Source organism: Anopheles bellator, chromosome 1, assembly GCF_943735745.2.
Source record: "Anopheles bellator chromosome 1, idAnoBellAS_SP24_06.2, whole genome shotgun sequence".
NCBI lineage: Eukaryota > Metazoa > Arthropoda > Insecta > Diptera > Culicidae > Anopheles > Anopheles bellator.
In genome coordinates, this window is record NC_071285.1 from 22,050,571 (window position 1) to 22,073,928 (window position 23,358).

At 47.0% G+C, this 23,358-nt stretch overlaps 1 protein-coding gene across 1 annotated transcript in view; it reads left to right on the top strand.

The window, feature by feature from the left end:
* The first annotated feature begins 3,950 nt into the window (after positions 1 to 3,950).
* Positions 3,951 to 23,358, top strand: part of LOC131216533 (dystonin) — a 103,402-nt gene continuing 83,994 nt past the window's right edge. Inside the window, exons 1-3 of the mRNA XM_058211042.1 lie at positions 3,951 to 4,023; positions 4,471 to 4,509; positions 10,659 to 10,720. Coding sequence (XP_058067025.1) covers positions 3,951 to 4,023; positions 4,471 to 4,509; positions 10,659 to 10,720 — 174 coding nt within the window. The remainder of the gene's footprint in view (positions 4,024 to 4,470; positions 4,510 to 10,658; positions 10,721 to 23,358) is intronic.

Consider the following 23,358-nt stretch of genomic DNA (forward strand, 5'->3'; position numbering starts at 1 on the left):
TTGAGGAAATCGACAAGATCGACGGATCGACGAGAGAAAGTAGTTCCGAGTGGAAGTTCCGAGTTTCTAGATACTCGAAAAAAGAAGATAATCCAAAACACCTTCTTTTCGGCATGTCCATCACTTTCGCGTCGAAAACCCGCGATTAGATCACATCCCCCCACGAGCGAATCTCCAACAAAGTCCCGCGCGCATCATGGTGAAGGGGTAGCCACGGCTGACTACTTTAGGATGCGACTACTGTTTTGCTGTTCGATTACACAATTATTGGCCACCTTCCTCGGGTGCACTAAAGCAAGCTGCCCGCGAACCACGAAAAACAATTCCATTAAAGCACCACTGAACCCGGCGAGGGAAAGTGAAATCACTGAGCTCCGGTCCGGTCCCGAAGCCCCGATCTTGTTGGACCTCCATTTTCGGCGATTTTTTTTGCTTGCTTCGTTGGTACTTCTCTGTATTTTCTCGTTGTGTGACGCAGTTTTTTTTTGTGTGTGTGTTGGGTAATGATGGCGGCTGGAGTCGGCGAATCTTCTGCTCGTGGAAAATCGGCCTTCGTCGGCGGCGGCGGAATTATACAATCCGATCTCCTAGCCATCATTCGTCGTCGGAAGGCAGGAATTTATAACGCCGGGTGCGCGATGAAGAAGTCACCCTCCACATCGGGGCGGGGGCTTGTTTCCGGGGGAGGCCGCCAAAGTCCAGTTCAAATCCCTGCCTGCCTGACGACTTGCGCGACGCTAATGAATTATTGATGTGACTCTCTGGGCCCACACTAAAAAGGGGTTCTACTAGTCTCTCGAAGAGCTGTTGTTCTTAATCCGTTGGACTTTGGAGCTCCATAACTGGGGCGGGAGGAAAACTCATCACTCCCATAAAATACAGACACGGGACTATGAGGGGGACCATTCGAGGCCTTTGATTTATTAGGCTTTTGCCTTGAATTGCGCTTTCCCAAAGAGAGATAGCGGCGTGCGCACTGACTGGTGTTGTGTCGCGGTGATGTAAGCCTTTTTCCGTTCGATTGCGCATCTTCAATCGTTCGCTGGCCGATGATTATGATGTTTCGTTAATAGGACTTTAATTATCAGGTATACCAGTGGGGGGGATGGCACCACCTCACCTTAACGAGCTGGTCCGGGGACTGGATTCAAAAACCGTTCGATCTTCGAAGATACACTCATTTGATGGCTTTCCTTGGTCCGCGCGGGAACCAGTTTCGTCGCGCACAGTGCCCGGATGGAATAAATTTTTCCGGTTCCTCTGCTGATCTGCTGACCACAAAATGTCTCCAACAACTTTGATTGCCATTTAATTGTGATGATCACCTCTACGATCTCTGCCGCGGATCTCCGCTTAAACCGTGTGCCATGGCGATCGGATCACCACATTCTTGTGTACAGAAAATTTGCATACCTCTTTCCGAATGGCTTCTGGCGAAGGAAGGGAAAAGTAATGACAACAAAACATGGGCGAACGCGTTATGAGTATGTTTCGGTTCGGGTTTTTTGCACTTTTGTGCGAGACATTAAAAGAAGAAAATCCGGTCCCCGTGGTAGGGTTCCCACCCGAGACAGCGATAAGCTGCTGCGACCCACAAAGAGAATCGATTATGCAAATCGATCGCGCGAACGATCAGAAATCGCTTCCGAACTCTGCTCGAACACCGGTTGATTTTGGTTTTCCTCCGACGTGTGCGTATTACAAGAATTCTCTGCCTCTCACATTCCAATTCGAGTTCCTTATTTTTGTAGTTAATACCGATAGAGGAGAGAACGAGAAGAACTGAACTGCCAATGGGCGTCAGTTGGGAAGTCATTAAGTGAAAAAATGTCTGGTAATTAAGTTCCAGACTCAGGCGTCGCCACTCGTCGTTGCAAGTGATATGAATATTAAGCTCATTAGGTCGAGACACGGTGTGGTAACTGTCCGGACCGGAGCGGAGTGCGTTTATCTGTAAAGGCGTGTTGAGTTGAGAAGACCCTTAAGGGACCCTTGCATACTGTGTAGCGCCCAACGGCAGCATTTTGTTCCTCTCATAAAAGGCCGAATTATTAATTCGCCACAAAATGGAAGTGCCGGGAAGTCTCTATACGACCGACCGTTGATTGTCATGTTTGCTCCTTTGGTCCGCCTCAAGGTAAAATATGCGAGGCTCCCGTTCCGTTCCCAGAACTTGTCTGGATTTCGGCGGCCATATCTCGGCTCTCTGGTGACCCGGCCCGCGGTGCCCTCGCTCCCAACAATATCTGCGAGGAGCCCTCGCGCTCTCTCCAATCCAACTGGTGGATGCGCGGGTCCAGAAATAGCAATTGGTTGGTGTATGTGTGCGCCCATAAGTGTGCCACAGCGAATGGGACAGATGAATTCTTTCATATTTTTCGCCTTCCCATCTATGGGCAGCGAAGTTTGTGACCAGTCCCCCCGGTCCCGCGGACCAGGGCTTCTTCACGTTCAGGAGTTGCGTGTGTGGAGAGTCCTCTAAAGGAACGGAGCGTTGTTTTGCATGGAACTCTTTGGGACTTGCGTGGGGCAGAAAAAGAGGGAACCGAGGCGCAGAGCGAAAGAAAAGATAAATTGCAACCTGGACCAACAACCTCCTGGTTCTCCTACAGGGAAGGGAACACACCGCGGGAAGGATAGAATTTGCGGATCGCGCAGCGAAAGTGGTGACCTGGATGGAGCGGACGCGCGCGCAGAGCATATCTCTTGGACTCGCGGGGCTCCCCGCGAAAAAACCGGTCTTTACCCGGGCTTCTGACGGCTCGGGAATTTGTTCGGTACGCGCCCGGCAGAGTGCGCTGTCACACTCTCACACTCTCATGCGGGAATCCAGACAGACACACACAAACGTTTTAAAGCAGCCCCCGGCACTTTGGGACCCGTGGTGGAATCGGGTCCGATGGTCAGTTCTTGATTCGGTGAGCAGCAAGATCAAGGTATTGCCTCGTCGGAGGTGGTCTCTGTCTGCAGCTCGCCGAGGGCCCAGGACCGACTGGCACTAACGGGCTAACGGGAACATATGGTGGTTTAAGTTACACACATTCCAACGAAGTTTGTTCGTGGTGCGCCTAGCGGAGATCAGAGAACGTTTAGAAACTTCCTTCTATCGTGTTGCTAAACTGTGCTAAATGAGAAGCCACGAAGCCAGTGAAATGGCCCACAGAATGGGGTTATCCATCTTTGGCTGAGATATTGTAAAGAGTTCGGGAAGAGAGCAAAGAAGTGGAAAAAGTAAAAAAAAGAAATAACAAGAAACAAGAAACCTAGTGCGAGTCGTGAAACACTAACCTAATAAAGGTGAAAAGGAAAATTTAAAGTATAATAAAAGAAGTAGAACCAAAAGCCACCAAGTGTTAGAGAAAATGAAAAAAAATCGGTAAAAAAGCGGAAATGCGAAGTAATTAAAATGTAAACCTCTTTTCACTCCAATATCCGATAACATCCCAGCGTTTAGCGAAATCTAATCGAACGACGAAGATTCAGCCGAACAAATGTGAAAATTTTCCGAAGAAGTGTGTGTGCGTGTTAAACGAAACGAAGAAGAAGCGAAAAGTGGAACGTTTTTCCACGTGTATGTGCATGTTTTTTGTTCGTTTTTTATGTGTTTATTATTGCGTTTTTACTACATTAATCCACACTAAAGTGCCATTAATCACCAACTGCAAAACGCCGGTTTTTACGTCCGTCCCAACCACTCACCAACCCTTACTAGCCTTGCTAATGTACGTTCGTTACACAAGTTAAAACAAAAAACGAAAAAGAAAATAACAACAAAATAGCGCTTCGAGTAATAAAACAAAGCAACGAATAACAACACAATAGTCAAGCAACATAAGAAGAGATAACGAAGAAGCGGATTGTTTGACAACAATCGTGAAACAAGAGCGAAAACGAAACAGAAAAGGCATTAAGCGAACACGACCGAACGACCAAACAAACAAACAAACAAAATGTCAACCCAGTCGTACTACAAGGATCGCCTGGGGTTCGATCCTCGCGAAGCCCTGTACGATAACAACAACAGTGAAGTGCAGCAGCACCATCACCACAGTAGCAGCAGCAGCAACGTTGTAAACAACAATCACCACAGCCACCATCATCAGCAACAACAGCAGCAACAGCAGTATCATCAGACGATCACCACGACCACCACACACCGTCACAGCATTGGTGGTGGTGGCGGTGGCGGTGGCGGCGGTGGTGGTGGTGGTGTCTCCAGCGGAACAATAGTGGGCAAACATCACCAATACTACAGCAGCAACGGTAGTGGTGGTGGTGTTGGTAGCGCCAGCCCAGGGCCCGGTAATGGCCAGCCAAACGGCGGGCACAATGGTAGCAGTGGCGATTACCATCAGCACTACCACACGACGCCTGCCAAACGTCACCGCCAGTCCTTCACGGCGGCGGCGACGTCGTCGTCGTCGCCGGTCACCGGCTCGTCGCCCCTGACCACCGCCGTCAACTGGCAAGGCGGCTACGGCTACGAGGATGCGCTCACGCAGTTCAAAGGTACTGAGTTGATGACGATATGGGAGCGTTTTGTGTGGGATATCATAGGTGCGTCCGCGTCCGGTTCGGCTCTGACAGGTTTTGTAAATGCACGGTGTTTTTCTTTGTCGCCTGGCCTCTTACGGAATGTGCTTTTAATGGCGGCTCTTTCTGGTGGAGAAACACAATCTTCCTATGTGTTTCTTCCTCCTTTTCGTTCTTTTTCCCGTTTTTTTGTCATTTTCTGTTTGTTTTTTCCCTTTTCCTAATCGCAACGCACCCGGAAGTCAGCCCCCTGAAGAGAGCGCCATGAGAAAGTAAACAAATGGTGCTCCCTTCTTGATTGCGTGCCCCTAGTACATTTAGAACATCCTGTTTGTCCTGGTCTGCATGCTTCCTTCGCTTCCTCAATCTCAGAACTGCTTTGTATCGTTTTACTCTTCGTGTTTTCTATTTTTTACCTGCTTTGTCGCTTTTGCGATTCTGTTTGGTTCTGTTCATTTTGCGATTCTTCATGTGTTTGTTTGATTAGGTTTTTATGTTTGATGTTTTGGTTTTGGGTTTAGATTTCGAATTACAATATTTTCGTGTTGATTCGTTCTCGTATATCAGATGAAACTGTCTTAGGTAACTTCTAACCGAGATCCGAGGGTGCTGAGCATATCATGTTGTGTCATTTATTTGCTGCACTTTTTTCTGAGAAATTTATTAAATGATCGTTTTGGTCGTTCTGGCCATGTTTGGTTCTTTGTTTACAACCTGTTTGCCAAGGTTTTGGTGACCCCAATATAGAAGCACTGATAACGATACGTCACCAACGCATGTTTGACAGCTGGTTGGTTCGTTATCTGATTATTTACTTGTTTAAGAAATGAAAACCAACCACATATCGTTCGTCTATTGAAAGTCATGCAAAAGGTTTTTTTTCTTCGTTTTCTTGTTGACTTCTCGACTCCAAGTCATCTTCCCGTCCTACGTCACCCTACGTCATCAACAGCTCAGCTGGGTATTATCTCCATATGAGTCACATTGACCGATACACTGGGGACACAATCTGAAACAAGCTTCCTTCTCCCACTCAGGGCTTAATACCTCGATCGATAGGTAATGGGCACCAAAAAGGGGTTGTCGAATGTTGTTATAGCGTCTCTCCTACGTTGTCGACATAAAAAGAAGCGCACGATTGCGCGAATTTCGTGGAAGTGTGCTGTGGTTAATGGTGACGCGACTTGAAATCAGGCGACTGGAGCGATTATTCATCGTGTGGCTTCTTCCGCCGTCACGAATGTCCGATTGCTGTACGATGCATTTACGCAAGTGCAATGCAAAACCGACGTGAATCAGCCGGGCCGCGGGATCCCATCGGTACTATTCTTGTGTGAAAACGTTGAAAACATTGTTGGCTCAACCAGAAAATTAGTCGTAAAGTAATTCTTGTAAAAGTAAAGTAATTCGTAAAGTAAACTTCTTGTACTAAAAAATATGAGAAAACAAAATTGGCGTAGAGCTTATCAAGGACTAAATCGCCAATTGATGTATTGACTAATAACTATAAAGGTAAAACATCCAAAAGTTTAAGATGAACAGTTGGATCAAGGAGGTTCAACATGTAGTTGGCCGAAAACAAGATAAAATATTGTTTGTTTTATTGTTTTGCTAATTGTTTAAAGTAAACCTTACTCCAATAATATTTTCTTGTTTGATACGTAATACTCCACATGGCAGGAAGTAACCGATTACCACTGATCATTAACGTCTTCATCAGCATAAACTGCTCTACGACAATGACTCATTATACTACTCTTCGCCATTTCGTACAAAAATGCGTTCTCCTTGGCGACCGGGTGGGGCGCCCCCTAACGAGATTTAATTCAATTAACCATTCGCTCATTGTCCATCGCCCGTCGCCACCGAAAGGAAGAGTGTGGCAATTGACGTACGGAAAGCCACGGACAGCGAGGGCTCTGTAAATGGCTGGACACACACCGGATGACGACCATCGACGACGGCATTGACAACCACCGAGCTCAAACAATATTGGAATTTCCGTCCAGGGAGTGAGCGATTCGGTGTACGTGTTTCAGGTACCACCAGTGTCGGGCTACCTTGGTACGCAATTCATCATACTCTCGCGTGTCGCGTGCTTGCTTGTCGCACGCGGTTCATAAGATGTTGTTCTTGAACTCACCATCACACGGTAGAGGGTTGAGGAACGGAGGACGGTTCTCTTCTATCTCAGCCTGGCCGCTGCCGGCTGTCGTTGATGCACCATGATTGATTAGCTGAAAGTGTTTGAAGCTAGATTACAATTACAGTGATTCAATTATGAAAACCAAGAACTTCGGAAGGTCGTCGTGGTTCACTTCACTTATTTCTTCCAATCGCCTCTTTTCGGTGATTAATCAGTGCTGCTGGCGGCAGCGGACAGTGTTGTTTCGTTTAATCGAGCACACCTTTGGTCCCCAACCCAACACACAAGTTATCGTCGGCTACAATTCACCTCACGGACGATGTTCTGATTGATCGCGAATCTGTGTCGACGAAGTTTGGTGGTAGGCCATTTTTTGTTGGTTTAGGATGTCTAGGAATACTTTTCAACGTAATCCAATCGGTTTACCTTCCGATATGTTGGCGGTTATGCTCACTTTTGCCACTGCGCGATTTGCACGAAATAGAGACCGGGCACATCTTCCCCTGTAGATTTGTGCTTGTATAGGGTGGGTCTGCCACCGGAATGCTAAGTAGAAATAGTTTCATTTACAGCTTTGTCATACAGGACAAGATTCCGTGGACTGTCAAGCCCTTTTTTTGCTCAATATTTTTAAGACAATTCAAAAAGTCCATCAATGTGTGACGCATGCCAGGATGCCATCGATAATTTTGTACATTGTACCTTGCATTTTTGCTTACCATCTCTTTGTGGTTTGTTTTCATTTTCCGTTTCTGTTTCTTCTGTCCATTACTCTGAATTATTGTTTTAGTTTTCCCGTTACTTTTTGTATTCATCTCTTTGACTCTATTGTACAGTTTGCTTTAGTTTCAGCACAATAAATTATATAAACTTGACATTCCAAAATCACTGTTAGCGGGGACCAACAAAACCGTAACAAAAATCTCATTATCAAACGGATTGCGCCCTAGCTCCTCAAATCCAGCACACGTTCGGGGTCGACCCGTTTAACAGCGACGAAAACACTAGGCGCATTCCAGCGCTAAATCTCTGCTTCGCCGCTATGTTCTTCGCCCTACCGTCACGCTGTTGACCGTGATTTTTTTTCCCTGTGGCCGATGACGAAGTGTGCGCTATTTTCCTGTGTATGTGTGTTTGTGGAGCGTTTGTCTGTGTGTGTGCGATTGTCTGTGTAAGAAGCAAACGTACTGCAACCACCAACAACAAGACTGTCTTCGTCACTTCCTTTCGACTACATCGCGCTTCCTGGGGCTCTCGAATTGGCCATTCATCTTCTCCCCTGGAACGATGAGGGCTAGGGCTGTAGGGCGGGCTACTGGCCAACAGCAACCAACCCCCTGCGCGCCCGCGCGATAGCAGATGACGTTAGGGTGGCTCTGGCAAACCGGTTTGGCCCCGTCGTCTCTCTCTCTCTCTCGCTAGCTCTCGTCGGGGTGGTAATTGAATTGAGGAGAAGAAATTTGTGGCCAACTCCCCGGTTTCGCCCAGCCAATTTATTTGTACTGTTATACACACCTCTTGGTGCCTGGCTTTGGGCCGCGACCGGGACCGACCAGCGCGCGGATGGCGGGTTGGTTCGGTGGGGGACGATGAGTGATCATGGTTCTTATGTTACCCCACATATTCACGATCGCCTTGCACGCAACACGACGATAGTGTACACACCTTGAGATAAAAGTTGTCTGCTGTGGTGTGTGCCGTGCCGTGCCTTTGGGCAGGTTTTATCTTGGCGTATCGGAAGATCGTAACGATCGGTCCCTCGTTTTCGTACGGTCTCGCAAGATTTTGTACATTATTTGCACCGAGCGAATGGAAGATTTTTTTTTGTGTCGAAAATATGTTGCTTCAGATTGTTTTATTTGATTCTGTTCAATTTTTTCTTTTTGTTTATGAAGTTATGTCGTTATGTCGTTCAGCACTTTACGTTTTGTTTTTTTGTTGCTCTTTTTTGTCTTATGAGAATGTTTGTGTATTGTATATCTTGTATTTGCTACTTTCTTGTTTTTCTTGTGGCTTTACATCTGTTTATTAATTGTTCCTTTGTTCCTTTTATCGTATTTTTTGTGTTGGTTTGCTATTATTATGTTTCAACCGCTCTTTATAGTACGTAGGGACTATTTTACTTAGTTTTTTTTTAAATGGTTTTCAAGAGTAATGTAACAGTAGTGTGATCATTTCCTCTTTCGAACGATGTTTTGAATGTGATCTTACTTCTACCATTCGCTGGATGTAACGGGGTTGATCGCCGCTTCGAAGCAATGTGACAACAAAGTAGAAACAGTAACAGCTGTGAGAAGTAACCGAGTTAAAAATGACATGATAACGGCCCCAGCGAAGAGCTGGCTAGTTGGGTGCGCAATCAGGTGGTTTCGTAAGACACATAGAGTACGGCGGCGGCGTTCCCTTTCATATCGTTTTCCTGTAATCAGCACACTCGGCCAATGGTAACCGGTATGTAAAAAAGGGCGCACAACTATCCAATCAGCTAATGACGAGTGCGTTCCGCGCGCGCACGTGTCAGTCTCCTTTCCCAGACGCCGTAGCGCTGAATGCCGAATTGTGAGTATCACTCACGGGAAAACATGCGAAAGGAGGAGGTCCACCGTGCCAAAGATAACGCTACGCGCTCTGTCCGCGGCGGGTCTGGTTGGTCGCGAGCGGCATGCTAATGAGTGTCAATCGTGTGCGTAGATGAAGGCCTCTAATCGAATCAGCCCGTTACGTTGCCTGGTGGGGCGGAAGCTCGGCTATGCCCGATGCTTTCCGTCGAGAGTGTGTTTTGGGTTGGGTAGCCTCGAGCAGAGAGTTGCGTGTGGTGCCAATGGAGGAAGTAAACAAATTTGTCCGCTTATCATCTTTCGAGTCGCAGGGGGAGTTCAGGCATCTTTTCGTGTTCGGTGACAACACCTTGTCATGTTGTTGTCTTTCGTTTTTTTTTCGTTGTTGCGTGGTTGGACCTTGAAAGAGCTGTTGTCCGCCCAGACAGCTGTTGGCCCGATGATAGCTCTCGTAGCCCTCGGCTTTCTCACGGCTTTTCTTAGCCCCCAACGTCCGACCCTGTATTATGCGAGCAACACCTCATTATGCCGGTTACATACACGACGGCAACGACGCCCCTTTGAACAACCTTTTGACAGGCCGTTTGTTCGTCGGTGTTCCCCCAAAAAGGGTCTATAAAAATGTAAAGGCAATTTGAGCATTCGAACGAGCCGACCGGGCGCCTTTCTTTGTGAAGCCCACTTAATAAATGCGTTAATTTGGATATCAAACGATGGTGGAGCCACGACGCCTTTATGATTACGCTCATTACGTTGAAGTTATTACGTTGAAGGGTACTTAGTATAAGTTAAAGGAATATTACTCGGCCTCGGCCAGTGGCCAATCGGATTCTCAATCGCATAAATCAATTGAAGAGCTTTTTTCTCATAACATAATGCATCTAATTGTCATTAATTTTTATAAATACGACAGGGTCCGTTTTTCCAATCTGCAAAAAAGTTTCCTTAATGTTAAAAAAACTATATCTTGTTCAATTTCGATAATCTCCGAGCAGCTCAACATCCAGCAAAAGTCCACCCGAGACGAGGCTTTGCGATCGCGTTTGCTGATCGCCGCCCATAATGGCGCGCATAAAATGTTTCCCTGCGTTGTTGCTGTTGTTTGTGGCATGCGCGCGCTCGTTGTTGTTTGATTGATTGAAATAACGATTTATCATCTGTAATGCGTAATTTGCTAATATTTATATTCTCTCTCTCTTTCGCTCCATGATTTTATCTTCATCTCGTTTTTTGTGCGAATTTATCGCGGACGCGATGCAAACAAAAACACGCGCGCTTCCACCCGGCGTTTATTGGATGGATTCGGCCTTTCTCCCGGCTGGATGGTACTGCTGCTGCTGCTGCTGCTGCTTCTTCTGCTGGCGCCCTCCATCTACTCCTTCTTATGCTCCGGCATGGTATGCTGCGTGGATACGGCACAGACGAACGAGATGCCATACAGAAGAAAACTTTCACAAAGTGGGTCAACAAACATCTGAAAAAGGTAAGACACGTTGCTGCCAATTTTTATGCCTCGTTAATAATATGTGTGACATACACACGTAAATACGTTCGTAAATATACTGGTACACCCACACAATCACTGTTCACTGTAAGTTCAATTTTGTAACCCTTCACACCCTCCTACAGAACACACCTCTGGCCTGTCTTGTTGGTGTCTTTACTTCTCTCGTAACTTCCCGAGTTTTTTATTCACTCTCTCTTGTCGTGTTCCTTTTCATTGTTCCTGTGTTTGCAGTAGAAGTCACTTTGTTCCCCTGCGAACCAATCCTGTTCGTTTCAATTGATAGTTTGTAATTATATTCCTTTGGCCATTTATTTTGGAGATTTATTTTTCTTGCCCATGTTTTATCGAATTGTTTACATATTGTTTTGCTCGTTTCACAATCAAAATGCGTTTAACATTGCTTATTTTCACTTTGTTCACTCGTCTTGAAACTGTTTAAAAACGTTAGAAGAATTTCCAGACTTTATATACCTCTTGTGTAGATTCCTTGAGGCTCACGTCCGTCATCTGGAAACAATGAAGTGTGGGGACTACCCGATGATTAATTGATGCGCGCTGCTCTGGCAGATCTGATTGGCGGTAGACAGTGTAACGCGCGTCCCGGCTGTTGGTCCTGATTGACCGAGTGTTGGTCTTAAGAATCTGGGTCAACCGTTTATGCTCACTTCGGCGGAAACCAATCTCGGCAATCTGCGGCGGCTCTTGGTGGTGATGGCTTTGTGCTGTTAATGTGAACAGACATGCCCTGTCTTCGCGCGTGGATTGATCTGCTGGACAGACTCCTCGCAAGTTCTCGTTTGGTCGCGGCCCGAGTGTCGCGTTAATCAAAAGGTCTCAATAGAGATTTATTCCCAGCGGGGGCGCGAGGTTAATGCGTGCCATTGTCTCACTGTACCCGCAAGAAATACACAGCTAATGATGAAATCTGGTGACAGAGAGGTTCTTTTGGAACAAAAACGAACAGACTCGAATGGCCCAAATGACAATTGGCCAATAATCTGGTTTGAATAAATTCCAATCTGTACGATCTAATACATCACTATTGTCGTCGCGTGTTGTGACGCCTTCGTTGTGATTTTTGTTGACTTCTGTAGTTCTGTGCAAGGCGCGAGTACTTTCCTCGATCTTGACCATTGAGTTTTTCGCGATGCTGTTAGCGTTGGTTCCTTCGCCATACGTGGGATTTCCGGACGTGAAAGTAACGGGTGATATGGCGTTCCGCTGTTGGATTCATTACAGATCGCAACGGCGGTTAGCCATTAGAGAAAGGCGTCGTCGTCGTCGATTCATTTAGGCACCGCTCACGAAAGAGTGTCCTCTATCTCGCCCAGAGTGGGTGTGTGTGGCTCGTAAAAGATCAAAATGGTTCCAGCAAAAGCGATCTACAATTTCTCTCCAGCATCAGCGCCGCACCGGTTAGTTATTTTGGTTACCGACTTTCGTAGACGCGCTGGGCAATAGCTCGTGGCCAGGCTGCTTTCAATCCTTTTTTTATTGCAAGGCTCGTCCATGTGGCGCACCAACGACGCAATGTGCCCTAGATGTGCTTGATTGTGACCAGCGAATGACTTCTGCTCCGTGTCGCGTAGTGGCTACCGTTTGCCGATTGAAGAAACCGACCACCGATCGTGTTTACAAGCAACCGTGGTGGTTCCACTGCGCTCCTGAACGTTCGGTTCGGTCAGCAGGGTATCTGGCTCGCCCGCAGGCCATATACCATTTTGCGTACCTCATCGTGTGAGACGCGGCAAAAAGTCGATCGGAAAACCATTTACTTTCTTGCGGTTCACGGTACGATAGAGATAGAGATACAGGAACTGCTCGGTCTCCAAAGGTGGTTCAATGGTACTAAGTAATGTGACGGATCTGCGCCGTTTCAATCGTTGTAATGTTTTGTACAAAACAAGCTACTACCCTACGTTTTGTACCAGATGTATGGGTTAATTATTTTATTTGTACTTTAACTAATCGTTTAACTAATTTAACGTTTCCACAGTTGAACGGACATTTACAATGTGCAGCGCTACAACTTCATCCCCCTTCTTTGGCATAGGCTGACGTTTCAGAATATGGCTGATTCGTCAAAATTGACTGAAAAAAGGGGGGGTTATTTGATATTTAAATCGGTCCTGTTATGATGGCACCTGCATTTGGCCCAAAATGAAGCATAGCAAGTGTTGTTGGGAACACTTGACCCCAGGTCGTCCAAGCTTCAACAATGATTGTTTAGCACCATATCCTGGTTATGGTTAAGTCATGTTATTAGCATGGTCATTGATATAAGCGTTGTTAATCTTACTACACGAATAAAGTTTCGAACGAACTTCCCATAAAGTTTCGAACGATATCGCTTGAGAGTATCCATTAAAGCATGAAGCATACTCCTCGCAATGGTTCCTACTCAATTGTGCAAGAGATTCGGACCATAAGCCCAACAAATGCTGAATAACTTGAACGAAGGAGCAGCTAATAGATTGGTTGTATTTAATTAAAACCTTATTCTTTTGTGTAGAAACGAAAAATATTAGAAAAATAATATAAAAGTGTCCACCACCAGCAGCAATCAGTTACGCTCGTTCGTTCCATTGGAGGTTCTCACTGCCGTTAATGTTTCGTATTGTAACATTAAAGAAAACGCTCCCGGAGTTAACTCTCATTGCCAAACGCGCGGGGGACGCCGTCGGCATTGGGAACGAAGATATGGCAACCACACTTAAACGCGGACGATTAAACTTGAGAGAGTGGTTGGGCCCTCTTTTTAACGCCACGGCAACAGCCAGCCACAAAGTCAAATTATCAATTTGTATGCTAATCAAAGGCTCCGCGCGCGTAGTCAGCAGCGAATTACTCCACGCTTCATTCTTCGAGCGTCTTGTCGCCTTTTCTTGCTAGCTTTTGGCGATTGTATCCCACGGTAGCGGTTCGACCTTGGCGGGGGCGTTTACGGGTTTATCTGTGGGTCTGTTTTGGTCGAAAAAAGCGAATGTAATGATTGTGTTTAAAGCCGACAAATGAAATTACTGCCGCACAAAAAATTGAACATCCCTCAGCAACAACGGTATCGACAAAGGAAGCAGCAGCAACTCGTCGACGAAATGCATATTATGGGAATTCATTAGCAGTGAAGGTTCGTGAAGCTTCCCATAAACAAAGGTGCGGACCAGGAAAAGTCCCTCATCTTCGGTCGTGATTTGTCGACTGCGCAGTGTAGAAGGCGGTACGTCCCATTTCGCAAGACCTCGCAAGGCCCAATAGTGCCTTCGTTGTGCGCCGCCCGTAATATGCCAACACCCGCGGGCATCCCGAGCGGCTCCTCCGAAAGAGAGTGGGTCACATCTCAGGACACGAGGAGCCGTCGTCTCGTGTCGGACGGAAGCCCTCTGCGCTGACTGCTGACACAGATTCGCGCATGGACCGGATACTGTGTGGCGCTCGTAATCTAATGACCGTTACCACCCCCCGAAAAAAAAAACAGACAAGTCATTTCGAGGGCCGAAGGCACCGATCCGAAGACGCCAGAGCAGACCCGCCCGCCTGTTCTCCGCAGTCACGCAGATCCGAGCGCAGAAAACAGCGGCTTCCCTTTCAACCTCTGCTAGTCTTGTGCGTGCGCGGTCCAGCGCACATTCCACGATTTCGCGCCCCATCGAGTAGAAGTTAAAAATGAATGCAGTTTGTTATTATGCGCCTTGGCCGGCGGCGGCGGCGGTGCCTAAGCGTGTGGCGCCGCGACAATTCTCCACTCCACCCGCCATTCATTAGCCGAGAACGTGGCGCTTAAAATCGAAGGCCCAGAGAAGCGCACCCTTTAATGAGGGCGAACGGGGAACGGGCCCGTTTGACCCGCTCTAGGCAATGTGTGGGCCGGGTGGCGAGTAATGGCAGTTTTCGTAATGGCAACATTTGCAGCGATTGGTGTTGGCCACCGTTACTTATTTATTTGCGCCACCGAGAGTTTTTGGTGGCTTCCTGGGCTCCGATGTACCGACACCGGCGATCGAAAGTATTGCGGCGACCCCAGGGGGACAGTTGCCATTGTGCTTCAACAATTATCTTTGTGTTTGTGGTTTTTGTAATTTTTTTAAATTTTATTTTATTAGAACTTTCGTGCCTTGTTACAAGTTTCCAGAATTACGGTGGAGATTTACGAGGGCTGTAAGAAAATTTCTGAGATTTTTGTGTTTTCTCTTCATATATTGGTTTATTTATGAATATTCATTTTGTTCCCTTCAAAGTAGTCCCCATCGGATATTCCACACTTGTGCCAACGTTTTCTTCAATCCTCGAAGCACTTCAAAAATATTTGTTTGTGATCTTGTTCAGTTCCTTTGTCGATACCGTCTTTATCTGATCAATATTCGTGCAAAAACCAACGATGGAAATGCGCGAAAGCCAATTTTTTTAAATTGTGCGTAGCTTGCAGGTAATATTCCTTAATGTCTGTTCTACCCTATGGTAAAGGCTCATGATGCACCTCGCCCCTGAAATCGAAGAAAATTATAAGCAAAAGTTTCACAGTCGGCCGAACTTGGCTCTTCGTCAGCCACGTCTTCACGGACGTCTGAGAACATTTTAAAACACCGGTAAACGCTGCATTCGCGCATTCCAAACTTAATTTTTTTTTACACAAAATTTGATACAGAATCTTTGTCACCCACTTTTTGGAATAGACAAACATCCCCGACGCGCCAAAGACACGTCCAAGTTGTCCAAGTTGAGCCAACACAGCTGTCAAAAATTGACTGATCACTTAAAATAGCCGAACATGGCGAAAACCTAAACTTAGTGCATGAGCCTCAACAAAAAGTCACAATAAATTCGAAAATTGAATATACGTAGCCTGCGGAAACTCAAAATTTCCAGAAATTTTCGAACCTCCTTTGTACATCCCGTGCGAGTCAAACAATCGCTATATGTTCTTCAATTAATCTCCTTTGAATCACACAAAATCAGCAGTAGACCCGGCCTTTGCCGAATACTTTCAGCCCCCGGTGTGCAGCATGCTGTGGAATGTGCACTGCTTCATGATTTTATTTCTTTCCCATACACATCCCACGGCCTACTGTGCGGGATTTATTCCTTTCGACGAGTGCTTCTTAGTCACCGCATGAGGCAGAGAGCATTCCGTTTCACTTTTATTTCGTGTGAGATGTGTGCGGTAGAAAACAAGTACCAATCAAGAAGAGGAGGTCCACGAAGGTCCCGGTGGTCTGCCCGGGGATGCAATCCCGTAAGGTATGCCCTTATCTCCAATGCTCTGCACCCTATATGGACTTGTCAGCAGCGACTCGACGAGCAGCAGCAGGAGCAACAGAAGTCCCCTCGGTTTGAGTTGGCTCCGGGTTGCTTGCGCTGGACGTATGGTATATGAAGGTTCCCTCTTAATCCCTCGCGTGTGGAGTCTCTTTATCCTTTTCCCATTTTTTTTTGCTGAAGTGGAAGAAGACATTTGCATACAATGGCTCTCTCGGGTGTTGTGGTGCCCCGGTGTTGAAACGGGTCCGGTTTTGTTGGTAGTTTTTGGGTATAAACTGATCGCCACCACCGATGACGATCGGACTTTCGAAACAATGATGTTACGGATCGCTGCCATGGTTGAATCGCAATTATTGGTGGGTTATGCGCGGTGCGAGACCCCCGAGAGTTTCTCACGCCAATTTTTGAGGACCAATCATTTACTGACTGGTGTACAAGCTGTTTGGTAGTGGTTCAATTTTACCTACCATCGATCGTCAAAATAGTTGGGTCCACTACCACTACGTGTCTTGTTAACGGCAACGGTTTATGCGAACTTCTCATCCTCCAATTCAGTGAGTCTGTGGTCGGTACAGTCAAATGTAAATTTTCGTAACAAACCGGAACCGTTGGGCGATAGTAGTCTGGAAAATATGCATCGCTTTTTCCCATCTTAAGCAGCGAAACGACGAACGAACACCAGACCAATTTATGCAGCGTCTCTCTAGTCTAGTTGGCAGGCCGCGGTGCCCCCATCGGTGTGTGATCTATGCGCCCCGCGATCCCGAAAGCAACACACGAACGCCCTTTGGGTGCGCGGCCAATTTCACTTTTCTTTTCCACGCCGGAATTACAGTTCGAGCTAATCATAGAGGAATCTCAGGTCCGCACACCATGCGCCAAGACCGGGTCTGGGACGATCGGTCTCTGCACGGTGGTACCCGTGTGATCTTGACCACCACCACCGCCGCCGGGGTCTGCAATTACCATCACCATCACCTAGCGCGGAGAGGCGGAAAACTATCGAATCGAATTGGAATTAGGAAATTCCCGGTTAGCCGTACCGCCACGGTACCAACAAACACCGGAGGCGACGCCGGGACTGTCAAAACAAAGAGAGGCACTTCCGGAACGACGTGCCCCTTTTGATTAGACTGTTCTTCTGAGCCTCTCCACGGGAAGGGTGTTATTGGAAAGCGTGTTCGTGAAGTCGTGAATTATGCACTCTCTCTCTCAACCGACCCGGCTCCGCGGACTAAGAAAAAGTCCCTGTTTATCTCCTGGAACTGCTGGAGGTGTGCCACACTGCTGCTGTGCCGCCACTTGTTCAGCGAGCCGCCCGCAAAATGTGTGGTGGCAAAAAACGAGGACGAACATATTATCCCACAGTATTGCTCCCACCAAATACCACCCCTTTGGCACTAACGACTGCATCACGAACACTGTGGGGCGTTTGATTAGGAAGACCCAATTATGCCTTAGAATCCCACCCATTAGATAACATGCAATTCCCGAATGTGGGAATAAATTGCAGCAAGCGAAGGTCGTCCTCTTCGGTTCCCTCGATGAGAACGGTCTACCCCCCAAAAAAGAGATCCACTATGAGCATGCTGCTTATGCTTAAAAATCCAATGAGCTAGTCCTTCATTCATATTGGAAACAGAGAACGAAACACACCCGAAAGGAACCCCGGATTCGAACCCGTGATAGGTTGGCGGTGGACTGGGTTGGCGCTGTGGCACCGTAACGAGCGCTGTTACCAGCTCGGCCATCGCTGCTTCGTTCTTGTCGTTAGCAGCAACAGCCATATAAAAACCTTCGAAATCGTGCACCATTATTCTCGTTGATTAAATGACAATATTTCAATTAATGGATGGACTCTCTGGTGGGACCCAGAGCCCCCACTCATTCAACTTGCAACAAAACACAAAACACGCCGCAGCAGACCTCCGGCAATCAATTTCTCAATGCACACAAAACTGACACACATCACATCGTGCGCCTTTTATTGCCGTTGTTTGACGTGCGCGCTTGTGAAGATGTTTGCTTGTTTTTCTCATTTATCGCGCCCGGTCCGGCAAAGCTACCGTGTGGTCCGGCGCAATTAGTGGCCCGAAGTTTGAGTTATTGATCGTAAATTGTCGGGAGTTTTATGATCCTCCTTCGATCGCGCGCTCGCTCGCTCTATGACCTTCACGCCGCAGTAGTGCAGGGTGCAGCAGCCGCGTGTTTGCAGTTCGATTTAAAAAAACACACCGTGTCGTCGTTGTATGCAAACCGCAGCATCCACTCCGCTTGGAGGACACATTGGCCAGTGGCAACGCCCAGGATATACTAGGTTGTTGAATATGCTTAAAGCTTCGATAAGAAAAACATACGGTGGATGCTCCAACAATTCGAATTTTAATTCATGGAGTTTTGCCTTTGTAAAAATGGGTTAATTTTCACGAATTTTCTTCTTTTGTTGAGAAAATTAGATGCCTAAGGCAATTTCATAATTTCAGTCACTCGACGAGTTTCCTATAAGAAATACTGTATTTTTTCTACGATTTCACGTGTTGCTACTGATTTTTAGAGGTCATTGACGAGGGTTGTCTTCAAGGCTTGTACGACCACGTTTAAATTCAGTAACCCATCTTTCTTCAGTACTAATTGAAGACAAAGAGGCCTTATACACTTGCAACATTTGTTCAAAAATTTCTTTTACTCCTTTGCAATCTTCCCTCCGTTAGCGCCCTCCGTTATCGAAGCTTAAAACTTATTTAACAACCTAGTATACTAAGTTAGAAGCTTATAGCTTATGTTTATAAAGGGGACACAAACAATTGACTATCTGATGACACCGAATTGAAGTGCAAAGCAATCGGTCCGGAGAGGATCGTGAAAGTTTCCAAAGTATGCTGGGTTTGATCGCTCCTCGGAGACTACCTCGCACAGGCACGTGCCAAGTGAACTTTTTGCCAATCAGTGCTGGCAGCGAGTCTCGTGGGGCACCGAGTCATTCTCTCCGGCAAAAAAAGGTTTGTGTCTCTCATTCCACTGGCTCCAACCGGCTTGCCAGAGACGCATCTCTCGCTCTTCGCCTTCGGAGTACTACTGCTGCTGCAATCGTCTGCGGCCAAGGTGTGCATAGTTTCGATTCCGCCGCCTCCAAAGGGCAGCCGAAGGCGGACTCTCGACCAAAACCGGCTATGGTCGCAACGACACTGTCTTCCATCGGCGTCTGGCGTCTTGGCTGTGGAGGGGTTCGCTAGATAGTATCAATCCGCGAAATACGGTGCCGTCATTGTGTGCCGACGATCAAGGGCTACATTTTTGTTTGCCCTGGGAAAACGCCCTCAGCGTGAAGGAGGAGGTACTGCTGCAAATTGAGGCGGCGTATCATATGGAATTTGAGAGAAGCATTTCTCCTGACGAGAGAAACGTAGCATGTGTGAGCTAGATGTCTTCGGGGTTATTGACGTTTTTTGATGAAAGTTTCATTGTTGGTTCGTCAAAAATGGCAACAAGATTTTGTCTTCATAAAAATGAAAGTTGTAGCGTTTTCCGTCCGAATGGCTACATATCCCTTCGCGTGACAGCTCTAATTGTAACAGAACGATCGCCAGATATTTTATTTGATGATTCCCAGAAAAACCGACGTATATCCATTTGAGTCAGCACATCAAACGATACTGTCATCTCTTCCTCAGCACCTCCGATGATTTTGTAGAGGCGATACTATCAGCTGCGCATATTTATTGTTTAATTGATTCTTATGGTTCGAATTATAATTTGAATTTACCGAAGCATAGCGGCGGCAACCATCTTCGGGTAGTGCAATTTCAGCCGATCGGCGTCGTCGTCGGCTGATGCAGTGCTCCAGTTTTATTCTGCTCGACAAGCTCGTTTACAATTCAAATGCAAATAGGTCACCACCAACCAAAACCAGAGCCCGCCGCGAGAGAGCCGATGGCGATCAATTTGTTCGACACGACTCCTTAAAAGGACGGTCCAAAGGGGCGGCCCAATCGGGAGGAGCCACACGCGCCAAGCCACCCCACGCGTTCTACCGTTCAGCACTCGAAGTCGGAGTGCGCCAAACCCTTTAGGGCCGCCGTGTTACCGGAACGAGAAAATGATTTTAATTAAATCAGTGCACACCGGCCCAACCGGGTGGTTTTCGTTTCGTTTTTCTGTCTACCATCGCGTCTCTGCGTGTGGCTGAGTGGTAAGAACACGTGTTATTGATTCGCCCCCTCCGCACGTCGTTGTCTTGGGTCTCGGGTACAACAATGATCTCCTTGCTCGCGCTATCACCGTCTCATGTTCTTGGGTTTGCGGAAAACCCAGAGGAAGTCTGGAGGTGCCTAGCAGAGAAACGGCTACGTGAGGTAGAAGTAACCGATACACGATGGCGACGTTTTTCTCGCCGCACTGTCGCCAGCGGTCGCGTGACAAACTCCTGCGCCCCGTCCTCTCTAACCGCAATCGAAGATATTGTTGTGCAGTCAGTTGACAAAGATGTGCCGCGACGTACGGTAATAATTCTCACTGTATCGACTGTTGATGAAGCGAATTTGGCGACCGACGCATGGGTTGGTTTGGTAGTTTTGATTCCAAGATTTACAATCTGAAACACATTGGGTTAAACTGTAAGTTCGTTGTGAGCATTGGATGTTGAACTCGGGTCCTGGACCTGGCAAGAATTGGAGTATGACGAGAAACCGCTTCTATTAAACAAAACGACCATCAGTTTATTTTGCCTGCCTTCGTCAGTATTTGATTATTAGAAACTGCATTCGGTTCACATTTTAAACCGCGCAACGCGAACCATTCCTGCCGCATCGCAACCCATGTGTTCCGCAAATGGCGCCGATTTTAATTGCATGAATAATGGCCCCTAGAGTGTCAGAAGCAGCTCGTTCGCAGCTCGTTCGCAGCTCGTATCTCGAAAGAGGTTCTTGTCGGTGCAAAAATTTACATGCTGGAACTGGAAAAACTATAAAATTTTGAGGCCACCGATGCATTGCGAAACAGACAGTCGGCAGCGCAGCAACATGCGCACGCTCGTCCCGTTTAACCCGCGCAGCAACAACAATTAATATCCATTGGACTGTGGGGGGCAGCCATCAATAAACTCAACTTCCCCCGAGATGACTCCAGGTTCCACGAGCGAGTGCAACCGATGCATCCGATTGGACCCTCGATGTCTTTTGGGAAAAATGGGACTTTTTTCAAAGATCAATTTGGAATCGATCGCGATCGCGGTACCAGCGCGGTTGATGCACTCTGGTATCATCAATTAATATCGAGCTCCGGATAAATGGGTTCCCTTTTTCGACTGTTGCCAGCCCGGAGCTGCTGGCCTGGCCAGTCGTTAAAGAGTGATGTTAGGAGAGAGACAGTTGATTAATTTATCCCTTGATTGGTGACAACGATTATGCCCAGGTTCGCGTTCGTGCTTGCTTGTTGCAATGATGGTTCACATTCGTAATTGGTTTTGACAGCTGATCAACGCGCTCGTCAAATGGGTTAATTTCCTTGTTTGGTTCCGGACAGCACGTACTGCTGACTTCCAGAAGGAATTGCACCACACTGCAACTCTTGTTGCTGTGAAGCGGTACTCCGTGTGTTACAATTTTTCCCACTGAGTTCGCCATGTGTGTTGCCATATGTGGCATCATTAGTGTGTTGTTTTGGCCAAAATTTCGCGCAGAAACAACAATGGTGCAAAAGCCAATTTTTGTTTTACCACAAATCCGGGCGCTTGTGACCGCCCTCTGAGAACATTTTGAACCACCGATAAACACTGCTTTGGTACGAAATAATTTCACCATAATGCACGGTCAACATTTCGAATACGTCAGCGCTCTTAATTTCGTAATTTGATACAGATTCTTTGTCGTCTACTATTTGGAATAGACAAAAATCGACGATGAACCAAAACACGTCCAAGCAAACAGGTGTCGAAAATTGACTGATCATTCAAAATCGCCGAATTTGTCAACATAAGTGAGTACCAACACAACGCTTCAAAAAAAATCTTAAGTCGTATATACACAACCCGTGGAAATTCAAAAGCCACAAAAAGGTTTAAACAGCCCTCGTACATAAATAGACAGCAATCTACAAATAAACAATTGCAACAAGCAAGGAAACTGCAAAGAATAAATGTCGAATATGATGGTGCTGCTGCCGATCGCGCGCTGCCTGCTGTGTTGTCCAACACATGTTTTCATTTAAACACGTTCCCGGGAAAACGTCTTCTGTTTTTGCCAACATAAACGCGTTCGCAGATCTCGAAACGCACCGCAGCAGCGTATAAACATATTTCTTCTTCGATCGGTTTCTTCTTCGGTCTCTGTCGTCCACTGGTCGACCGTTAGGGTTTCGAAATGAACCACAATTCGTCACAGCGCGGCAACAGAATTGCAGATCATTGCAGACGCGGCCGGCTGACTGCCTTCGCTACAACTCGTAGCAGCACCCCATATGGAGTTGGCCTTTTGCCGTTTTTTATTTTTCGAGCGACGCAAAATAGTTTATGCAAAGCGCGTTTCCGCCGCCAGGCAGCTAGACATTGTTGTTTTGGAGCGTTTGTGAAGGAGAAGCCCAAAGGTTCGGTTCGGTTAGAGGCTGCCGCCTTCGTGTGATCTTCCCGCTACCCGGTTTTGCTTGCCCCTGGTTCGAGCGGACCAGAATTGCACACACTTCCAGCGGGAACCCAGCATCGCTAGCTTGCGCCGTTGTAGAGTGTTCATCTTTCGGTACGTTGACCTGGCGCAACGAAACATAGACCATATGCTGACGTGACAGTGTGTCTCTCCTCTTTCACGCACTCTCTTTCCCTGGCTGTCTGCGGGAAGCAGCATTTTCTTCGAAGCAGACATCGTTTCGGCTTTCTCGATGTGGTGCGTGACGATGATGGATACTGCAGTGGCCCTGTCTGTTACACTTTGGTGCCTCCACTAATCAACGACGCGGGGTGCAAAAAAACGAAGAAGATGAGCGTGTTCTAGCGTCGTCGTTGTCGTCGGTTTGCATTAGGCCAGACGGTTGGTGTTTTGTTTGCGTCGAGGAAGTGAAATCTATTTCTAGGGCTATCTCTCGATGGACGATGGAAAGATGAGTGAAAGGTTAGTCAAAGCGCTGTGTTTGGGTTGATCTTGTGGTGTGACATTTATGATCACGAGCTGCAAAAGACAGTGCAAAAGACGGGAAGTGAATGAGCTAAACGGCTCACGGTGAACAGATAAGGCAACAGGCAGCATGGTTGAGTGAATGAATGAAATGCTAATGACCACCGCTGTGGTCATAAACAGAGTCATCAACCAAAAGTGTACTGTTGAACCAGCCAATTGAAGCAATTGGTAAAAATAGCTCTTAACGGAGAATGT